At 43.3% G+C, this 23,164-nt stretch overlaps 1 protein-coding gene across 2 annotated transcripts in view; it reads left to right on the plus strand.

The window, feature by feature from the left end:
• Window positions 1-22,037, plus strand: part of plxna1a (plexin A1a) — a 331,250-nt gene extending 309,213 nt beyond the window's left edge. For both annotated transcript variants that reach the window (XM_080763399.1, XM_080763400.1), the window contains exons 29-33: window positions 4,369-4,559; window positions 8,181-8,350; window positions 8,608-8,820; window positions 11,639-11,789; window positions 15,238-22,037. In XM_080763399.1, coding sequence (XP_080619525.1) covers window positions 4,369-4,559; window positions 8,181-8,350; window positions 8,608-8,820; window positions 11,639-11,789; window positions 15,238-15,333 — 821 coding nt within the window. In that variant the 3' untranslated portion in view covers window positions 15,334-22,037. The remainder of the gene's footprint in view (window positions 1-4,368; window positions 4,560-8,180; window positions 8,351-8,607; window positions 8,821-11,638; window positions 11,790-15,237) is intronic.
• The last annotated feature ends 1,127 nt before the right edge of the window (window positions 22,038-23,164 follow it).

Here is a 23,164-nt window from a genome sequence, read left to right on the forward strand (position 1 = left end):
CCATTTTTCAAAATGGCCGCCAACTTTCTGTTATTTCCCAATAACTCAAGTTCTACACCACCTAGGATCTTGATTCTGGTGACTAATCATACATTTTCAAGGATGTGGGATACATTGGTACTATTTAGATTTGTCCTGTGACCATGGTAGACATTTTTCAAAATGGCCGCCAACTTTCTGTTATTTCCCAATAACTCAAGTTCTACACCACCTAGGATCTTGATTCTGGTGACTAATCATACATTTTCAAGGGTGAGGAATACAGTTGTACTATTTAGATTTATCCTGTGACCATGGATGGTAGACATTTAAAAAAATGGTGGACCTGCTATTATTTTACCAATTTACTCAGGGAATATTATCAGAATAATATAAAATCTGTGAATACATTTCTTACCAAGAATTTTCTTCACCAATGTTTGTAAAGGTGTCTACTAACATATCCCACATTGGTTTCTATTTGACCACCCTAGGGGCATGTTTGACAGCTGCTGAAAGTTGGGTACCATCAACAACCAATATAAGGCTAAATGTTCTAAATTTCATTATGCTTTAAGTAGCATGTGGCATGTCAAACTAGGGGCTTTTCATGATTCTGGATCCATTCCAAGCATTAGTTTTGCACAAAAAACACTACGTTGGCTAAAAACGGCCATAGCCATCATCACAGATGTGATGAGGTCAGCACATGTCGGCACATTTGGGCAAGTGGCTATGGCCAAACTAGGGGGTCTATGGCCAAACTAGGGGTCAAACTCCTTGGGCTAAATTCGGTGAGGTGAACAGTGAGCAGTGAACAGTGAGCGAAAGACTGAAGACAGAAGATTTGGCTTCAGGACCATCAGGCAGGATGTGCAGACACTGAAGGCATCAGTGTCTTTCTCTGTGTCCCCAGCATGTCAACCAAAGCAATGTTACCAAATCAAAGGAGCCTTCACCTCATGTCACCTGGGGCTGGGTGAGCAATCGTATCCTGTATCTAAACTCACAACTAAATACAGACACTTGGCCAGACTGCCGTTTGAAAGGGTCAAACCCCTCATCCTGATTGGGGAAGACCACCCCACCTAATCACACCAACCGAACAAGTGAGGTTGGGGCCTCCAGGTGGGCCAGCAGCCATCTGCACAAGACTGGGCTGGACCCTGCAGGAAAGCAATCTCCAGCCAAGACAATGTAAGTTGACTATAACAGAGCCCCAGAACACAGAGCTCAGGAGAAGGATGGAGAAACACTGGCAGGAGGCCACCAAGATACAATGCCCCAGAGACCCAGAGTGTGCCACCACTGGCAGTAAGGAGATCAACTGCTGCAGCAAAGATGTCATGAAAGGCAAGTCTCCACCAAAAAAAACCCTGAACCTAATCGGGGTGTCAAGAGACCAAAGTTTCTCCCCCACAGTTCCCTGCAGTGGCCAGTGAAGTCAAACTGTGCATCTGTACCTGAAAGGGGCAAGTCAAAGGCCAGAAAGCCCACCTCCTTTTAATGTCCTGTCAGTAGAAACTCAACCTGCACATGAAATAAGCCCTTACCTCTCCCAGAGAAAGTTCATCCTTGAAAATGTAATGATTAGTCGCCAGAATCAAGATCCTTGGTGGTCTAAAACTTGAGTTATTGGTAAAATAACAGCAGGTTGGTGGTCATTTTGAAAAACAATGGCTGCCATGGTCACAGGACAAATCTAAATAGTACCACTGTATTTATCATCTTTTAAAATGTATGATTAGTCGCCAAAATCAAGATCGTAGGTGGTCTAAAACTTGAGTTATTGTAAAATAACAGCAGGTGGCGGCCATTTTGAAAAAAAAAAGGCTGCTATGGTCACAGGACAAATCTAAATATTACCAATGTACCCCACATCCTTGAAAATGTATGATTAGTCACCAGAATCAAGATCCTAGGTGGTGTAGAACTTGAGTTATTGTAAAATAACAGCAGGTGGCGGCCATTTTGAAAAATGGCTGCCATGGTCACAGGGAAAGTCTAAATTGTACCACTGTATCCCTCATCCTTGAAAATGAGGTCTTTGTCACCAGAATCAAGATCCTAGGTGGTGTAGAACTTGAGTTATTGTAAAATAACATCAGGTGGCGGCTCTTTTGTAATATGGCTGCCATGGTCACCACGAGACAAATCTGTGATGGCCCCATAGCCAAAAATTTCCTTAAGGCATGCTCTAACTGTGTGCCAAATTAGAACACTGCCCATTATTCAAAAACAATAATTTTATTGTTTTAGGAACACTTTTGTCAACTCCGTCAGATACACGTCAACTCCGTCAGACACAAAATCTGACGGAGTTGACGTCTGACGGAGTTGACAAAATGGCATTTGTTTTCATCTTAACCCTCTTTAGTACAATGTAGCCATTTTGTTTTTGCTTAATTTTGTTAGCTAAACCTAACCCCTAAACTAAAATAATAAACATTATTTTTGAATTCTTAACAAAGATCATAAGAATGTGCTGACGGAGTTGACATGTAAAAGCTGTGACCACATTGTTATCAACATTGTTTGTTTAAAATATCAAACAATTGAATGCTTGTCAGACCAGGTACTCCACTGTTGCAACAAATATAAATGGGACTTGGAAAAGGAGTCTTCAGGCTAAATCTGTCGACAATATTTTCTGATTAATTTAAGACTTTTAAAAAAACCTGACGGAGTTGACTGTAAAATTAACTGTGTATATTATTTGCTATGTTGTTGACAATCTACTTTAATTTAGTATGTGTATTTATGTGATTGTGACAGTATTAGACACTTTTTTGGCAGTTTGAAATTGTGGCCACTTGCTGGGGACAGGCTAAATACAGGCCTTTTTGGGTACAGGGCCTGCTTTTAACTAATTCAGATGGAATATGAAAACAATTATAATGAAATTAAGGGCATAATAATACACAACTGTATTACACTTAACTTTGCAAGTGCTTTTATTTTTATGAATTAATTTATTTTTTACATAAAATAAGGCTCTTATGTGTGGGACATGTTTTTTCCACTTTTGTCCCTCATCTCAAGAATGAGTGATGTATACAAAAGTAGACATTGTGAACTTGCATATTTGACCCACTCTAGTGCTGATTTTGACAGCACATTTTTATATAATTTCAGTCATAGTCTTTTGAATATCTCTCTCTTTAGTCATATTTTATAGTCATCTGAAATGTTTATTTTTAGTCGACATTAGTATAAAATGTATTTTGGCAGGTCGTGATGGCGTCATAATGCCCGATTTATACTCAGCTGTGTGCCGAAAATAGCAGATCGACCGCGCCACAACTTGTGAGCTTTTAGATCTGATATTTTCTGAGAGTAACACCTGCACCCAACCAAGCATAAAATGACTGGCCTTTTAGTTCTACTGGATCTCTTCTCCACTAGCCCGCTATACTGCTAACATTAGCTGATCCTTGCCTGATCTCCATGCCGGGAAAGCGGAAATTAAACTGCCCAAATATGGGGAATATGCCGTGGCAGGGTTTTACTAACTTCTGCGGCCACCAGGTGGCAGACAAAGAGATTTATGCATCTCCTTTCTTCATCCCCCTCCTCCCTCCCCCATCCCCCTCTTCCTCTCCATGAGTATACCATCCATTCCCAATCTAACAGCAACAACACAGCTAGATAGTGATCTCCTGCTCCTCTGGTACACCCCCCCCCCCCCCCCCCCCTAACAGGAACAGGGTTCGATAGGCATCAACCTGCTTTGCTCTAATCAACACTGACTCTTGTTTCATGAATAATGAAACAGGCCTATACCGGATGCAGGGGAGGCAGAGGGGAGAGAGAGAGAGAGAGACTCTACTATACTATGCTATGCTATGTATGCTATATGCTTTGCCAGGCTATGGCGGTATAGTAGAATTTGATATAATGAGCACAATGTCTGCGCTACGACGCATTTCAAGTTTATATAGATTGGAATATTTTTGGTGCATGACACCCGGCGTGCACAACTATGTAGGCCTATAACACAATAACAACAACTATGTAGGCCTATAACACAATAACACAACTATGTAGGCCTATAACACAATAACAACAACTATGTAGGCCTATAACACAATAACACAACTATGTAGGCCTATAACACAATAACAAAACAATAACATAACTATGTAGCCTATAACACAATAACAAAAAGGGCAAAAATAAGTTATTCATTAAATAGCAGTCCGAAAATGTGGATGTTCTCACCAGTCTAGTAATGTGTGTGTGTGTGTGTGTGTGTGTGTGTGTGTGTGTGTGTGTGTGTGTGTGTGTGTGTGTGTGTGTGTGTGTGTGTGTGTGTGTGTGTGTGTGTGTGTGTGTGTGTGTGTGTGTGTGTGTGTGTGTGTGTGTGTGTGTGTGTGTGTGTGTGTTCAGAGAGCATGCTCCGTACAGCCAGCAGTCCAGACAGCCTGCGCTCCAGAACGCCCATGATAACACCAGACCTGGAGAGCGGAACCAAGCTCTGGCACCTGGTCAAGAACCACGACCACTCCGACCAGAGGGAGGGAGACCGGGGGAGCAAGATGGTCTCTGAGATCTACCTGACCAGACTACTGGCTACCAAAGTAAGACGCACGCACGCACGCACGCACCACGCACGCACGCACACACACACATCACCACACACTCTCTCCGGAACTTATTTGAATGAATAAAACATTATTTGAACTAATCAGCATGGTAGGGTTAATTAATAACTAGTACATTACATCTTCATGTTTATACCCTGGTAGGACACCTACTGGTTGACAAGCAGTACTGCCTGAAGCTCATGTGAATGATATCTCCCATGGCAAGCAAATATGCCTTAAGATGAGCGCTAGATGTTTGACTCATACAGGAGACCAAGTGAAATTAAAAGATGTAACCAAAACATTTGCAGACAAAATTGGATCTGGGACACTATAAAATTTAAGTTCATTAATGGGATCGCTCTCACGTTTGGATGAGATTGGTATGGGGAGAACATGTGAGGGTATTTACCCTAGGGGACACGGGGAGAACATGTGAGGGTACCTACCCTAGGGGACACGGGGAGAACATGTGAGGGTACCTACCCTAGGGGACACGGGGAGAACATGTGAGGGTACCTACCCTAGGGGACACGGGGAGAACATGTGAGGGTATTTACCCTAGGGGACACGGGGAGAACATGTGAGGGTACCTACCCTAGGGGACACGGGGAGAACATGTGAGGGTACCTACCCTAGGGGACACGGGGAGAACATGTGAGGGTACCTACCCTAGGGGACACGGGGAGAACATGTGAGGGTACCTACCCTAGGGGACACGGGGAGAACATGTGAGGGTACCTACCCTAGGGGACACGGGGAGAACATGTGAGGGTACCTACCCTAGGGCACACGGGGAGAACATGTGAGGGTACCTACCCTATGGGACACGGGGAGAACATGTGAGGGTACCTACCCTATGGGACACGGGGAGAACATGCATGATTGATAGCTAAGATGTCACAGAGTAGCTCCTAGAGATGCAAATGGTATCAAAAGGCAGGGGGTCATGACCTAATGCATAGAACTGCAGGGTGTCCTTGAAATGAAACAGGTTCAGATTCACTGCTATAAACTACACATGGAAAAGGAGACTGTATGCAGTATGTTTGCATGCACACATGCACGTGCGTGTGTGTGACTGTGTGTGTGTGTGTGTGTGTGTGTGTGTGTGTGTGTGTGTGTGTGTGTGTGTGTGTGTGTGCACACGTCCGTGCATGTGTGCTACTGAGGAATACATACGGTAAGGTAGGTGTGGTGCTCCATCTGCCAGGGTCTAGCACATTGGAACGGATCTACTGTAGACTCCCACGTTCTCGGCTGATACCAACAATTAAGCCTCTCCGACCTACTTACAGTAATATCCTAGCAGAGGCCAGGAAGCAACCAGGTCCTCAGGAGGTGTGCAGGTATAAAAAGTGTAAAAATAGTAAAAAGGTGCTCCTGGGATCAATCGGGATAACACATCTATAGAACTAAGCGGAGATCCGGACACACTTAGAGGTTAAAAAGGAGGAAAACTTTATTCAACCGACATGTTTCATCAGGGCTACTTAATATCCTATCTCGATCTCGTTGTTGTTGGTCATCCTTGATTAGAAAACCCTTTGGGTTAACTCCTGTTAAATTAAGATGACATGCACGCACGCACGCACACACGCAATACAATATACTGTCAGGCCCCTATTGACTCTGAAGGAAACGGCCTGCCACCTTCCCTCATCTCCTCTTCCTCACTGCTACTCCTAATTGTAATGAGAGGAAGATGTAGTCAATTTACACTGGCCATAAAATCCACAGACATAAAGTATACAGTACACACGGCATGCATGCAGAGAAATAAACAGAGAGAGAGAGAGAGAGAGAGAGAGAGAGAGAGAGAGATGGAAGTGACAGGAGACAGGTAATTTGTTGAGGGATGGTGTGTGTGGTCATGCATGAGAAAAATGCTGCTCGGCAAATGGAATCTTATCAGCTTCTCCCTCTCCCTCTCCTCTCTCTCTCTCTCTCTCTCTCTCTCTCTCTCTCTCTGACTCTCTCTCTCTCTCTCTCTCTCTCTCCCCCCCCCCCCCCCCCCCCATACAATGCAGATCTCAGCATATTAACGGGAGAGTGAGACAGGATAATGTTCCTCGTTCCACATTAACAATGGCTGACTGCAGCCCGCATCCCTAAACATTCCCCCTAATAGATTGTACCAGATGGAGGCGGTTTAGGGGAGGGAAAGGAATCATGTTTCTAGGGAAATTAATTTGCCTGTATTTGATGTGATTACATGGAGGTCTGTGATTGGAGGAAAGGGCCTATTCAAATCCAAAAGGCTGAGGTTGCGTGTGGTTGCACGGGCAGAGCATCACATTAACACTGCTAGGGTTATGACTATGAAACTGTACAACCATGCAGTACGACATGCTACATAACCCTGCTTATGATGATTTATTTATCATATTGCTCTTTAAATAATATGTGCTCTACTTTAAAGGAATGGTAGTAAGCCTTGCCGAGCCATGTGGTCCGTAGGGCAGGAGCCTGTTTCTGTAAAGTAAGGCGGCTTCATGTACAACTTAAAGTACACCCCTGTGGACATGACGTTAGTATATCACATCACAGGTACTTCCCTCCAATCCAACCCTTGATGGAGTGCCAAGCAGGGAGGCATTGGGTCTTTAGTGTGACCCGGCCCGGGGAATCAAACGACCACCTCATCTCAGACACCACAACGCCCACTGCACAAGGCTCAAATTAATAGTTCTGTATTTTCCTCTTTGGGTTTGATTTGCTGTCAAGTATTTATTTGATACTGCATGGCTAGCTGATCCTTTCCCTTTCAAACAACAGACCTGATGATATAATATGCTATAGTTTGGGCTATTTGGCATAGTTTGTCTGTAATGGTCTAGTTTACAAGCTATATTGATTGAGGTAATATACTTGCGTGTGTGAAGAAGTTGACTTTATAACCTTCCAAAATGCAGAAGATAAAATGTGTATCTTTCGTTTTTTAGTGTGTGACTAATTAACATGTATAACATCACCAATGATCAATTATTGTAACTCAGCTTTGAACACAAGCAATTCATATTGCTTAGGAACTTAAATACTTAGGTTTTATCTTGGAGAATTAGATCAAACATCTGTTGGCTGAAATGTTTTCTTTGCATAAATCACCTCCCCTACGTGCAGCGTTCGGTGTGAAAGATGACCTACCCATCCAAATGAATAGGACTGTCTGGAGTAGATGTCCTATTATATACAAATCTATTTAAAAAGTCAGCAGGAGTTTGTAAACAGTTTGTGTTAGGCTGCACATTACCAGATAACATAATGACACATTTCAGCCTCTGTGTGTAATGACAATAATTTGCAATTTAGGACAATATCATATAGTACAACATTATTGTAGCTTGCATTAGCTGGAATAGCAAACTCTGTCCAATGTCCATGTGCGATATAATCATAAAAATGAAAACGTATAACAGTACCATCCATGTATAAGTCTGGAACAGCCACACACACACACACGCACACACGCACACATGCACGCGCACACGCGCACACACACACACACACACACACACACACACACACACACACACACACACACACACACACACACACAATATAAAAGTAAAATAATTAACTTCTAAAAACCTCTCTCTCTCTCTCTCCCCCCAGGGTACGTTACAGAAGTTTGTGGACGACCTGTTTGAGACCATCTTCAGCACGGCCCACCGGGGCAGCGCTCTGCCCCTCGCCATCAAGTACATGTTTGACTTCCTGGACGAGCAGGCGGACAAACACTCCATCCACGACTACGACGTCAGACACACGTGGAAGAGCAACTGGTGAGACGGGCAGACGGACACTCACAGAGAGATGTTGTTCTTTATTGTTCTGTTCTTTTGAATTAGGAGCTGTGCACACAGAGCTTAGGCGCATGTACCCTTGTGTTCTAGAATGTCTCAGAGACTGAGACAATGAGCTGATATGTTGCAAACAAAAGTTGAGCAACCAAGCAAAGTTCAAAGTTACAAATGTTTTTTTTTTTCTCTCCTCCTGTCAATCTCCCTCTCGCTGTCTTTCATTCTGTCTCCCTGTACAGTCTTCCTTTGAGGTTCTGGGTGAATGTGATAAAGAACCCTCAGTTTGTGTTTGACATCCATAAGAACAGCATCACGGACGCCTGTCTGTCCGTGGTGGCTCAGACTTTCATGGACTCCTGTTCCACGTCAGAACACAAGCTGGGCAAGGACTCGCCCTCCAACAAGCTGCTGTACGCGAAAGACATCCCCAACTACAAGAACTGGGTGGAGAGGTAATATATGTATTTATTAATTCATGTATTTTTCAAAAGACCGAAAATATGATGCGTTGTAGTTATTATTTGTGCGTGACCTTTGTAGGATGCATAAATTAGACCGGTGGTTTGATCAATAGTTGTAGCTCTGTCATGTGCCGTGCAGCAGATTATACATTGAGCCTTCCCTTCGAGCCCGACTTGAGTTAAAGCTGCAATCTGTAAGTTGGTATTAACCGGGAGTTAACCCCAGTCTCCTGTGTGAGACCAACCGTCTTCCAAGATTCCAAGAAGGTTTACTCCCTTTACACGGGGAGATATTGGGCTCATGAGCCTCGGGCAGTGCTACTGGTTATCCAGCATTTGTCCTATGCCACACCAGAGTCAAAACGTCTTTAATGGAAGAGAAACCACTGCAGATATTGTATTAAAATACTCTACCATACAGATTGGTTAAGATATGGCAGCCGTAGCTTTGTGGGTCTGGTAATCAGAAGGTCACCGGTTTGCCTTGAGCAAGGCACTTGCTCATCATGACCATCTGAACAGCCATCAGTTGGGCGAAACTGAAACTGGTCTACCCAGGTCGACACCTAAAGTGACGATATCCATCAAAATGAGTTCTATATAATAGAGATAACACCAACTACAAATGGCAGCAGATGGAGAGATAAGACAAAGTGCTTTTTAGTTTCAGAACGACATCGGGAACTGATCATGCTTAATTGGTAGTGATCACAGAAAGAGCTTCTGTGAGAGGACCCGGTGCCATGCAGCATGGGATCATGTTTATCCCCTCGAATTCAGAAATTCTTTTTCATGTCTTGTTTTCAAAACATTCACAAATCTGTACCAATCAAAGCGACAGCTCGTGGTTCAAAGATCGACACAAACGTAGAGGAAGAATTTCAACAATAGTGGAACTGTGTTCCACCGTTTCCCAATGCTGTGACCCATCTCTTCTACACTACATCAATCAAAACACGAGACATAACTTCATACATGTAGGAACTCATCTGTGAAAGTACTGATTGGAGACCAGCTAAATGGTCTAAATTAAAATAAAGTACTGATTGGAGACCAGCTAAATGGTCTAAATTAAAATAAAGTACTGATTGGAGACCAGCTAAATGGTCTGAATTAAAGTAAAGTACTGATTGGAGACCAGCTAAATGGTCTGAATTAAAATAAAGTACTGATTGGAGACCAGCTAAATTGTCTGAATTAAAATAAAGTACTGATTGGAGACCAGCTAAAGGTTTAAATTAATTTAAAGGCTCAAACTAGCACCATGCAAGTACAGTACAACAAACGAAACGCCGTTTGTGCCTGCTGGCACAAAAGTGTGTCCCGCAGTTTAACATACCATGTCACATGGGTGACAGTTGATTGTTATATGTTGTATGTCATTTGTTGTTTCTTGCTGCTACTGCTTTTTGTTGATTATTGTTTGTGTTGTTGCTGCCAATGCTTCAGTTGCTACTGCTGGCTGCTTGGCCTTAGCCCCAAACTTGGCATAGTAATAACAGAGCCCGTCGTCAGTCTGGCGGCGTGCTGTCACCGCAGCCGCGGTGTCTGCATAATCCTCCAGGGGTGGAAGTGGGGTCGAGGTGCTCTGGTGGGGCAGCAGGGCTGGCAAGGAAAACGCTGTCTGCCTCTGTAGCCAGGGCGCGATAGTCCTTGGTGGAGGAGAGGGGGTAACTGGCTGGTGCTGTGCGCACAGGCACTGGGAGCTGGCACAGGAAAATGCGTAAAAAGGAACGATAGATCAGCTGATACCAGCACAGCCAACATTCTCTCCATTGAGAGACAGCAGACGGTCCGCTTTCTCTAGTTCCGACAGTTCAATAAAGTTTCAGCAGGAATGTCGTTACTCTTTAGTGCCTCGTATTTGCCGTCAGCCGGTGGATCCTCCATGAGCATCATTGCGTGCGCGGTCGTCGAAGCATCCAACGCCGACACCTCATGGAAGTATTTTGTGACATCCTGGGTTATTCCTCTCAGATGGAATTGAGCTTTAATGTGCTGGAACCACAGCCGTGGGTTTTGTTGCCAAAAATCGGGCAGCTTGACCATAGCAGCCCGGCGTTGTTGTTGTCCTCGTTGTCCGACATAGTTGTTCGTATTCACAGTCGGGATCACCAATGTGGAGTAGGAAACAGCGAGACAGGAGACCTTAGGTGCGTCGAGGTAGTTTACTGATGCTTCCACATTATAATGTTACAGACACTCTGTCATAATATCAACAACAATAAGGCTTAACACGGAAACGCACACTTTTCTCTCTGAACCCATGCTCTTAAATGCTCTTTGGTGAATGTCTCTCAAAGTCTTAGTTTTTTGCTGCATGTAGTATGTTGTTTGGTGTTGCTGGTGTTGCTCCTGTTATTGTTTGTTGCAGTTTTTGCTGTTGAGCATGTATGTAAGAGTGTATGTTGTTGTTGTTATTGTTGCTGTTCTGCTGCTGCCATTGTTTCTGCTGATGTCGTTGGTTGCATGATATTTATTTTTCTTTACATTGCTGTTGATCATGTATTTTGTTGTTGTCGTCATTGTTGTTGCTGCTGTTCTTATTGTTGTTGCTGTTGTTGTTGTTGTTGCTGCTGTTGTTGTTGTCATTGTTGTTGTTGTTGCTGCTGCTGCTGCTGTTGCTGCTGTTCTTATTGTTGTTGCTGTTGTTGTTGTTGCTGCTGTTGTTGTTGTCATTGTTGTTGTTGTTGCTGCTGCTGCTGCTGTTGCTGCTGTTCTTATTGTTGTTGCTGTTGTTGTTGCTGCTGTTGTTGCTGCTTCAGTGAATGTGGTTGCCATTGTCATCATCTCTGTCCTTCTCTGTCAGATACTACTCCGACATCTCTCGAATGCCAGCCATCAGTGACCAGGACATGAGTGCCTACCTGGCAGAACAGTCCCGTTTGCACCTCAGCCAGTTCAACAGCATGTCGGCCCTGCACGAGATCTACAACTACATCACCAAATACAAAGACGAGGTACCGTATGACGCGCCCGACACAAGCACAGAACTCTCCACTCCCCCCCCCCCCCCCCCTTTACTCCATATGTGAGCCCAAAATCAATTTGTAACATTGGTCCGGTTGCTATGCAACGCCTCCGTCACCACCAGCTATGGAATCTTTGCAACCCCCTCCATTTACCTCGGTTAAAAGCAGGATTTTCAAAGCCCCATAACTCTGCTTCTGCTGTCCATGGTAATCCTGATTCATCCGACGTTCGGATGTCATTTGTGACTTTGTCTCGCATCGCTCCCGACATGTAAACGTTTCTGGCGAAAGGTAAACAGCGTGAGCTAATGCTAATGATAGCCAATGGTTACAATGGTGGAATGGCCGGGGGCTGCTCAACAGGCTGTGAACATGATGGAAAATCACTGAATCGGCTGGCAAAGTTTAGCTACACTTTGCTGCCACCTAGAGTGGCAATAATAATAGTGAACTCTGATAGTGTTAAAGGCACAACAGACAACTTTCAGCCACTAGATGTCACACTGTGTTATTTCCCTGCCTGACATCAGTAAGGCAGCAACTATGCAGTTGTAACATGGGGTGCATCCAAGCATTTCTTTGCGGGATAAAGAAGTAGCTTTCTAAACTAATAAAACAAGCTCTTTCTTTCGTACATTTTTATCCGACGATTTTGTAACCCATTTTTGACCCGGGGGTCAGCTGCCTATAAACTGTAATCCTGGGCGCTACTCTCCACTGCCAATCTGGGGAGAGGCCCGAACTGAGCTCATGCTTCCTTCAATCAGCAGGCCGCTTCTTATCACCGCGGTCAACTATTTCTGCACACAACAAAATCATGACACGTTATTGTTACACAATCATAATGTTAAATTTTTGTTTAGTTTTATATACTGCATCTTTTTTAAAGCTTTGTGAAAGCATTATTTTCTATGGGGGGAGGAGGAGGGGGCGTAATGTAAGTGACATAAGCAACTGAAACAGAAATGGAATAAAACTATAGCTTTCATGCCAGGTTTTATTCCCATTCCCAAGTCCTGCCGCCGCACACAATTTGTTGCCGGGGCGGCCGCGCCGCGCCGCTCCCTCATTTATTTGCCTTGACTAATAGCATGAGGTCATTTTAATTCTATTACACAGATAACCAGTCCACGTCCATACGGGCTGCTGGGCATTATGGCCATTAGGGCTCATATTAAGGCATGAGCTCAACACATTACGCGGCTAATGGCGCTAGATTGGATTAATGTGACTTTGTGTAAGAGTGCCGTGGTCCGCCGATGACACTCTGCTGCTTATGCAACACTCCAGTGAATGTCGCGGATTTCATTTCTTAAAGTGGAGCATTGGAGCAACTATTATATACTGCTGAATCATAGGTGGACGGTGGCCAAGGACCAACGTCGGAAGTACAGCAGTCACTGCTGAAGGTCTTCACACGGTGTGTGTGTGTGTGTGTGTGCATGATATTTGTGTGTATGCATGCGTGCGTGTTGACGCACGCACGCACGCACGCACGCACGCACGCACACACACACACACACAAACACACACACACACACACACACACACACACACGAGAAGCATGTCCACAGTGTGAAAAGCAAGCCATTTCTTTCAACATTATCTCTCTTGTCATCCTTTTCTTCCACCCCCCCTCTTTCTTCTCTCTGTATTTTTCCTCATTCCTCGATCCCACCTCATTTCTGGTGTCTCACTCATAAACCCCCCCTCCCCCTTCAACCCCCCCCCCCCCCCCCCTCTATCTTTGTCTTTACTTCCATCTATCCACTCCATCATTATGAACTGGAGATGTGTTGTGTGCTTGCAGCTGGTATTTCCATTGAAGCACACCTTTCCCCTTCATTAGAGCTTATTATCCTGATGAAGGCAGTCACACACACACACACACACACACACACACACACACACACACACACACACACACACACACTGACACACAGCATGACCGGGAGCATGAAAAGCACTCGCATAAACGCACGCCAAAACGAACCACAGGCACACGTGCGACCGCGCGGATGCCAGCCTTGCCCGCCCGCCTCCCTCACACAACACATAATAAAACACGGGTGCAGCGGTGTCCTCTCCCTTTACGCACCCGGAGCGTCCATTAACACGCCATTATGCAGCATCCTGCCTGACCCCTGAGAGCTCCACGTGTCCCGTCGTCCCACATCCTGCTGCCTTTCAATTGGTGGAACATCATTCTGGGGTTCAGCTTCATTTATATTCCATCACACCACGGCGTGGCTCCAAAACAACCGTCATACCATCCTACTAGTGGTGGAGAGGAACTGCAGTGCGTACATTTACCCAAGTAACTGGACGTGAAGTCTTTTCTCTCTTGTTTTTTTTACTTCAGTTGAGTGTTTCCTAACGTTGTACTTTTAGTTAAACGAGTACTTTGCCCATTTTCAAAATCAAAAACCTCAAAAATGCAGTTATGTGATTTCCTTCCGACAGCAACATTATGAAGGTTGATAATGGCTGAAGTGGACCACTGGACCAAAAGAGCATTTTTGGTTTCGTGATTTTGGAGGCAATGGTATGAGTCATGAACTTTGTGCTCTGGATAGCTAATCCATGACAGACTGTCATTATTTATCACATCTTCCATAAGTTTAACAAAGAAAGTGTCACAATAGAGCCAATAAGTCACTAACAATGTTGAGGCTTCCTGTTGCAAGCCACAAAGTGACACACTGCGTATAATTACCTTCCTGCTCATTATCTAACGCTTCCTTCATCACTCTGTCCTGTCAGCGCTACCACAATGTTCTCTTGTCTGTCTCCCTCTCGGTCTCAACAGGAACACGTCAAGTGTTAATAGATGAATATAAAAATATATAAGGAACAAGTAATGTGTGAAGGTCTTCACACACCATGATGAATAAATGAAATACCGTACTCACCGGCGAATAGTTTGTATCGAAACATGTATGATGAGTACATCATCATATCAACTGATGCGTCATTCATACAGCTTGAGGCCTTTATTCACAGAAGAAGTTGTCAACCTTCCGCAAAGACATCACGTCACTTTAGCGCCAATATTTGTGTTGTGTACTTGTGTGACTGTAATCTGGACACTACTAACAGTTAATAAAAACTAATAACATTGGTGTGAGGTTAGGGGAGTAGCGAGGGCAGTATTTATATCAGCCAGATGACGTGTTGCCTTGGCATTGCCCATAACAAACATTGAAATTCATAGACTTTGGCCTGGATGGCAAATTTATAATTAGGCTCTCGACAAACACTAAAAGTCCATGTTTGGCTGCAGGCCTATGACGTAATTTCGGATAGCCATGCATTGAAGGGGATAGCGACCCTCAAAAAATATGGATGGTCCTTAATGCAAAACACCTATCTTACAGTGCCTCCCCATCTCTCTCTCTCTGTCTCTCTCTCTCTCTCTCTCTCTCTCTCTCTCCAGATCCTGTCTGCGTTGCAGAAGGACGACCAGTGCCGCAGACAGAGGCTACGCTGCAAGCTGGAGCAAGTCATCGACACCATGTCCTTGGCTAGCTGAGAGCTAGCCCGTCGTCGCTCGTTCCTGGCCAATCACCACTTCTTCCTGTGACCATCTTTTGAGACCCGCCCCTCCCCCGTCAAACCTTTAAAACAATGACCTTTGACCCCTAATGAACACACCGAGCGGAGAGGACTAGCGCGAGCATGAGTGGCACGCGCCCCGGCGAGGTAGCAGCGAAAGGGTGTCGTTCCAGGCAACGATTTCAGCACCGCCCGTCCAGCCTATCCAGCCTGACCAAATCGAACGCACCCCTCCCTCTGCCTCATTACGCACACACACACACGCACACACGCGTGCACAGACCTCACCTCGGGCGCGCGCTTGTTTTTGTGTTTTGTTTTTTTTTGGTTGAGGGACCCTAGGCTAGTCGTGTTACGATTCACTCGGCCAAGCTATAGGCGCTGGAGCCACGACTGGGACCAAACGCCATCTGAACCCCACGATACCGTGGCATCTGAAACCTCCTCCTTCCCGGCTGTAACACATCAAACCAACCGGTAGCCGACCACAGACGAGGCTACGCTCAGAATACGAGGCAGCTGTCAGCTAAACGTCAAAAAAGAAGAAAAAACGGAGGATGCTCGACAACAAACTGAGGAGAAAAAGGACTCCGCAGGAGAGAACGGTCCCACCAATTTGAAGGAAATACGCCTGCTGATATCAGCAGTGAACGTCTCCACCCCCCACCCCCCCACTGCTGTCCAACGGATGGCGTTTAGATTTTTCCAATTAGAAGTTGGATTTGTTGTCTCATTGTTTTAATTACGTTTTTTTTATTTTCTTTTTGTTTTCTCAACTGCCTACTCTCCCCAGTGCTGTGCCACTTGTGTTACTGCTCAATTTGCACAATTTACAGCGAGGCTGAATCAAAAAAAGAGAGAGAAGAGGATATATGAATATAAATTAATACATATATATATAGATATATATATATATAGATACTATAAATAAAAATTTTGTTTTTAAACAAATAATAGCGTTGACAAAAAAGTTTTCCATTTTAATGTACAAAAGGATACGTTTGAGAAGAGCATTTGATATTACAAAGATGAAATATGACGAAAAACACAAGGAAAATCTCGTCCTGTTTTATTTGAATGTTGTTTAGTGCAAAAAGAGACTTTTTTTCCTTAGATGAAACATGCTATGATAAAAAAAATGTTGTCATGCTTAGTGACGGAAAGTGAGAGTACATAAAAATAGGTAAGCGTTGAAAAAACACATATTTATTAGAAACGTAAGCGCCCGACCGATCGATATTAGGGGTATACATACAAACATACATTATATATATATATATATATATATATATATATATATATATATATATATAGAGAGAGAGAGAGAGAGAGAGAGAGAGAGAGAGATTTGATTAATAAATGTGGTCGACACTTTCATTTAATGACTATAAATAACTACACAAATAGAACCATTTTTTAATTAGCCCAAGCAGCTTTTTCTGCATCATCTTCTGTGTAATAAATTATTTTCATATTGACGCATATCGAACAACATAATAAACCCATGTCTTTGATGGGTCGAGCTCTATTAGAAACCAATACATCATTATGAATGAAGTCGCCTTGGGGCCTTTGCTTTGGTTCTTAAAGGTACTGTATACATTAGACAGGCAATTAACACTGTCTGACATTCCTCACCCGTGATGTGAGCCAACTGACCCCATAGTGCTATTGTAGTTGTCTTAGAAAGGAACCTAATAGAAAGGCCATCACAGTCGGTTAGGACGTATACCCACTTCTTGACTTACTTGACTTATTCCTGTAAGCTCCTAGGTGGAGCATGGGCCGCAATCACACCCCGCCATCGGACTCTGTTTTGAGCAGTTTTCTTCAGCTGGGCCCACGATAATCCGGTCGACTTTGCCTCACTCTCCACTGATCTTCTCCAGGTCTGTTTTGGCCTCCCCACTTTTCTTTTGCCCTGTGGGTTCCAGTCCAGTGCTTGCCTAGTGATGTTGTCAGTAGGTTTTCGGAGGGTATGTCCAATCCACCCCCACTTTCTCTTCTTCACATCCTGGCTGATGGAGGTTTGGTTGGTTTTCTCCAACAGGCTGGCATTTGATATTTTATCAGGCCACCTGATGTTCAGGATGCGCCTTAGGCACCTGTTGACAAATGTCTGGAGTTTGTTGGTGGTAGTGTTTGTCACTCTCCATGTCTCTGATCCATAGAGGAGAACTGACTTGACGTTGGTGTTAAATATTCTGATTTTATTATGGAAGGACAGTGCCTTGGAGTTCCAGATGGGTCGTAGTGTGGTGAAAACGTGTCTGGCCTTGTTTATTCTGCTTTTGATGTCATCGTCTGATCCACCATCCTTGCCCAGTATGCTCCCGAGATATGTGAAGCGGTCAGTCTCTTTGAGGTTGTCTCCCTGTAGTTGGACTGGGAGATCCTGTTTGTTGTTTACCTTCATGAGTTCTGTCTTTTTCACATTGATCTTGAGGCCAGTCTTTGCTGCCTCTTCGGAGAGTAGTGTTAGCTTTGACTGTGCGTGTTGGTGTTTGTGAGAGAGAAGACATATATCGTCTGCAAAGTCAAGGTCTTCAAGTTGTTGCGTGAGGGTCCACTGGATGCCAGTCTTACTGGCCATGGTTGTGTTTTTCATGATCCAGTCGATGGCCATCAAGAAAATTGTTGGTGAGAGCATGCAGCCTTGTCTCACCCCGGTCTTAACTTCAAGAGGGCAAGTTAGCTTTCCATTGTGGATGATTTGGCAGTCGGAGTCTTCATACAGCTGTTGGATGATGTTGATGAATTTCTGAGGGATTCCGTAGTGTTGCATCAGCTTCCAGATGGTATCTCGGTCCACGCTGTCGAAGGCCTTCTCAAAATCCACAAATGTTAGGTAGAGAGGAGTCTGCCATTCAATGGACTGTTCGATTATCATACGCAGAGTAGCGATGTGGTCTGTACAGGACCTGTCCTGGCGAAACCCTGCTTGCTCTGGTCTTAATCTCTTGTCCAGGGCTTCCCTCAATCTATATTCTGGGGGGAACAGCCAAAAATGTACAATCTACACACTCATTGTGAGTGTGTTTTTGGTGAAGAGATTTGGCGTAGTTGGAAAAAGTGGTTAAAGTACAGCTGTAACAGTGGTTAAGTAACTTCCACCACAGCGCGGCGAGCGGCATTGTCACACAACGCTTAACATACTGCATCGCACGGCCAGTGTCATGTGCCGAAAATGGCGGACAAAGACTGGTGTCGTGCGCTGAAAAAAGCACACAGGCTTCGAGTTTATTTTTTTTGCGTGATGCCGCCGTACGACAAAGCATAGGCCTAATTCAGACTTGCGTGAGGCTAGCGGCTGTGGGTGAGGACTGAGGACTACTTCACATGCACTACATGCAGTCAGCTCACTTCAGCTGTCGGCGACAGCACGCTGCATAGCTCTTCAATCCCGTCCCGTTCCCGTCTGAAGCATTTCATGAAGAATGCTGTCCAAATCCAAGGCTAGTTTTTTGAATAAAGTGACATGACAGTATTGCCGTTGCTCTCTCTCTCTCTCTCTCTCTCTCTCTCTCTCTCTCTCTCTTTCTCACTCTCTCTGGCTTGTTTTCTAGTCTGCAGTGAAGATGGAAAAACTATCTTCGAAAAACATATATATATTTTGAAATGCAAAAGCATCTGTGGTGTGTGACAAGATAATGAAATGTAGCGCAATCTCTGTGAGTGTCTTTGTAACAGTTGAAGGCCTTTCTCTCTCTTTTGTTCTGTGATTTATTTTTATGAAAAAACAAAAAAACTAAACAAACTTTTTTTTCCTCTGCTTTCTAATTATGTGCTCCCCGTCCCCCCAAGTGTCTCTTAAAAAATGGGGGAAAGTAGAAACGCACAGAAATGTGACCCTGTGGTATCCCTATTAAAACAGAAGGATATCCAAGACAATTCATTTATTCCCAAATCCCTACCTATTTGCTGTACGTGGAACTCTCCTCATAATCATTTGAGGAAGTGCATCACAACTCATCCAGTTTAAGTTTGTACAATATGAGCTTTAAGGGAAACTATGGCAGGGCTGCCAACTCTTACTGAGAATACAATGTGGCGTTCATCGCCCGCTGCTCATGACATGGATGTCAACGTATTATAAAAATGCGTTTCACACAAGGGAATCACTTGGTCAGTAGTTGCTCATGGTGCTATTTGCTCATGCTCTCAGTGGATGTGTGCCTGCATTATTGTCATCACCCGTGGCCGTGGCAGTATATATTGACTAAGATTTGTCTTTTTTGTCAACATTGCTAACGCCATTTTGCAGCCGATGTTTCCCAATTTTTAACCACTTTCAACTGGATGTAGCAGGTCAATTATCTGCAAACCTTTTCAGAAGTTTTCAAACTTTTCTAAACTAGCTGATAGAAATGCATCACATTGGGACACATTGTGGGCTTGTTGATGAGCTATTTATTGGCTATTTGTATATTGGGCTTAAGTGGTTAAATAGTATAATGTTCAGTTTTTAGGGCTTTAGTGGTTATTGAGTCGACTTATTTCAAGATATTGCACATTTTATTTTGCTTTTTCCGCTCTATTTATAAAATATCCCTTAAAAGATGGGTAATTAGTGGTCTAGGACTCCTAGAACTCCTGATCCCTTTGTGTCTGTCTCACACATGAGGCATTTGCTGTCTCTAGTTGCTTAAGTAGCATCATGGAGATTATTTGGCATTTGACATGGTTTGTCAAACCAAGGACCAGATTAAACAATGAATCAGCTTTCCAATATGCATAGAAACCTCAGGAATTGGACAGAATCGGATACACAATAAACCCACAAACATTCAACACTGCACTGTTCTGCAGAGTCCATCCTACTAAGTGAACAACGGTTCATGTAGAATTAACTTGACAGGGACATATATGCAATGTGGCTAATTGAAACTGAGAGCTGGATTATGAATTATATAGCAGACAAAACAACGCATTCATTTATTAACAACTCTTATTGTTCTGGAAGTACAAGAAAGAAACTCCCAAGGAAACGCAAACACAAACTCGCTCTGAGAGTTTGCAGCCCTGCAGTTGCTCCAATTCTTCACAAACAGCCATGTTCTTAATAAATTGATTCTTTCCCAAGTTTCTCCCCCTAGAGATTGTTTTTACCGTGGCAGGGTCGCAACGGCCTTTGAAACAGTGTTTAGACTACGCGACATGAAATCACTCCCGACCAATACATATGGAATTACTTTAGGTGACACAGCAGCTCGTGGAGGCAGAGTGGCCCTCTCCATCTCTCTAAGTTGCCAGTTCCCTTACCAAACCCACATCAACAAACATTGCTATCGTTGTGAAAACTTTCGTGGACTCCAATTTCTTTTTTTGTTTTGTTTCAAATGAATATTTCCACGGTCCTCTAGGGACAGTAGAAATGTTCCTTGGGATTGTGAAATCCTTGTACTCACATGGCTGTGGGTTTAATGTAAGCCTTTTTTTCTTTTGTGAAAGCACACATTTTTGGAGATATACAGTGATTTCGCCAGACAGCAGACTTTAAATGTAATGCACTGTATGCAGATCCAATACTTGATACAAAAGTGGGGCTCATGTAAAGAGGCCCACTGATCTAGACAGGGTAAAACGTCAAAACAATGGCTGACCAAAGGTTTCTGCCTAATTTATACTCCGTCGTATGAATCAGGCTTTACTCATCGACATCAGGAGAATGACTCAAGAAGAGAGCTCTGATCGTCATCCATTATCGTCTGATGGCTCTTCAGTACGTTCAAAGATCCTGTATGTCTGTAAGATGACTTTTGCACGCTGTTTTTATGCTTTCATAATCTTTTTTTTTCTTTTTCATAATTATGCCCCGATCAAACACACTGGTGTACTTTTATGTTTGCCAAGTGGAACTTTTCAGAGAATATATTGTTTCTATTTGATTTCAGTGACTGTAACATTGAAGGTTAAACTAAGCTTTCTCATGATGTACATGCCATATTTGGATGTTTGTTGTTGTGTTTTAATGCTATTCATTTGTTTGGTTGTTCTTAAAGCCTTTTTGTTTTTGTAAAGATGATTATGTGGTGAAAAGTAAACATTAACAATACTTCACTAAAACAACCAGAGGACAAATTCACAAGGGGTTTTCTCGGTTCACTCACAGTTTTTGGCCCAGAAAAGAAAAACGGAAGGATCTTCCTATGGGAACTGCTTTTCATTATACCTCTGTGCTTGATGGAACACTGACAAGGACTAACCTTTGAGCAGTGTTGGGCAAGTTACTCAGTGGAATAAGTTACTTATTACTCATTTAAAAGGTAATAATATAAAATGGTTTATTTCTATATTAACTGTTACTTCTTGTAAACCCCCCCACCCGCCAACTGAAAAAGGTTGTGTACAACAATACAACCTGTGTACACATTGTTTCTTAGATTAGAAACGATAATATAATTACTGATTTGCCAATTGTAATAATCCCTCACACTGGCCTACTCGTTATTGGGAAAGTGATTTATGACTTGTTACTGTTAAATCTTCCTTTAATTGTTCCTCACTAATATGTTCATTATAAAATGTCACCATTTCTGTCTGCTCACTCACTCATATGGATTATTTTATGCCTGGAATCAAGCCATCCAGCAGGATCCTTGTGAGTCATGGTTCTGTGAAAAAATGAAAAACACTAAACAAAGGGTATTTATTAAATGTAATGCATATGATTAAATATTTTTTTTAAATAAATCACAGAATCAACGGTTTTATGGTCATGATGCACCAGGATCCTGGATGGCTTGATTCTAGGCTTAGAATAATTTTAATAAATATTTTTGTAAAACTCTATGGGAAAAATGAATTGGAGAGGCAGTGGGTCCAGAATAGCATGCCCACTGCTATGCTCTATAGGCAGGTTCCTGAACTGTCCGCATGCAGCTCTCCTCTGTGTGACAGAGTCACACACCAAGTAGGCCTACAGAAATGGTGCAATCCTATGAATAACGAGTAGTTTAAGGGATTATTACTATTGGCTTGCATATATCTGGCACGAAATGTGGCCACAGGCAGTTCAGTTGGCGCGTCCTTGACATGAAAAGGTTTGACCTTGGGGGTTCAACCCCAGGAGCGGTTGTCCACCCACGTTCAGACACTCATCACGCTCATATTGTGCTCTCTGCAACCTCCAGCGCTTCTTCTATGGTTCTACCGCCACCCCCAACTCCAGTTCACTTTGATTCATTTGATTAGAAGAAAATAAAAATAAAGGGGGGGACTTAGGAGGAGCAGGTGGGGGAATACTGAAAGCTAAAAAAAAAAGGAAAAATAAATCTTCAAAAACAGTTTAAACACTTTGAATTCTGATAACCTTTCAAGAAGTTTCAGACTTGACGCTGCTGTGACAGGTCTCCACGCCCGTGTACATATTCTGCTCTTTCCTATTTTGCAGATTTATTACGTGTAAATAGTGCGCATCAAGGAGAGATTAAACGTTCTTTTTTGCTATAAATCTGTTTGTGGTATGTTCTTTTTGTTCCTTCCCTTTCCCCCACATGGACCTTCAAGTTGTGGATGTAATTAATGCTTAACCAGACAACCAGTGAAACACTTGTTCCGGACTGGACATTCTGTGAAAGTTCTGATCTGAAGGCGTGTAGCTATTGAGTATGTGCATTCACGCATGATTTGGTGTAGACTAGAGTGAAATGTTATTGTATAGACCTGGGGGGACGCTGGACAACTAAGAATATTTTCATACTACTCCCATGTAACAACATCTTTTTTATATATATTATGGATCATTAAAAAAAAAGTGCCCCTGCTGGTTTTCCAAAATTTCAAAAAACATGGGCTATAAGCCTATA

Source organism: Protomyctophum bolini (genome assembly GCF_963924005.1).
Source record: "Protomyctophum bolini genome assembly, chromosome: 5".
Lineage (NCBI taxonomy): Eukaryota > Metazoa > Chordata > Actinopteri > Myctophiformes > Myctophidae > Protomyctophum > Protomyctophum bolini.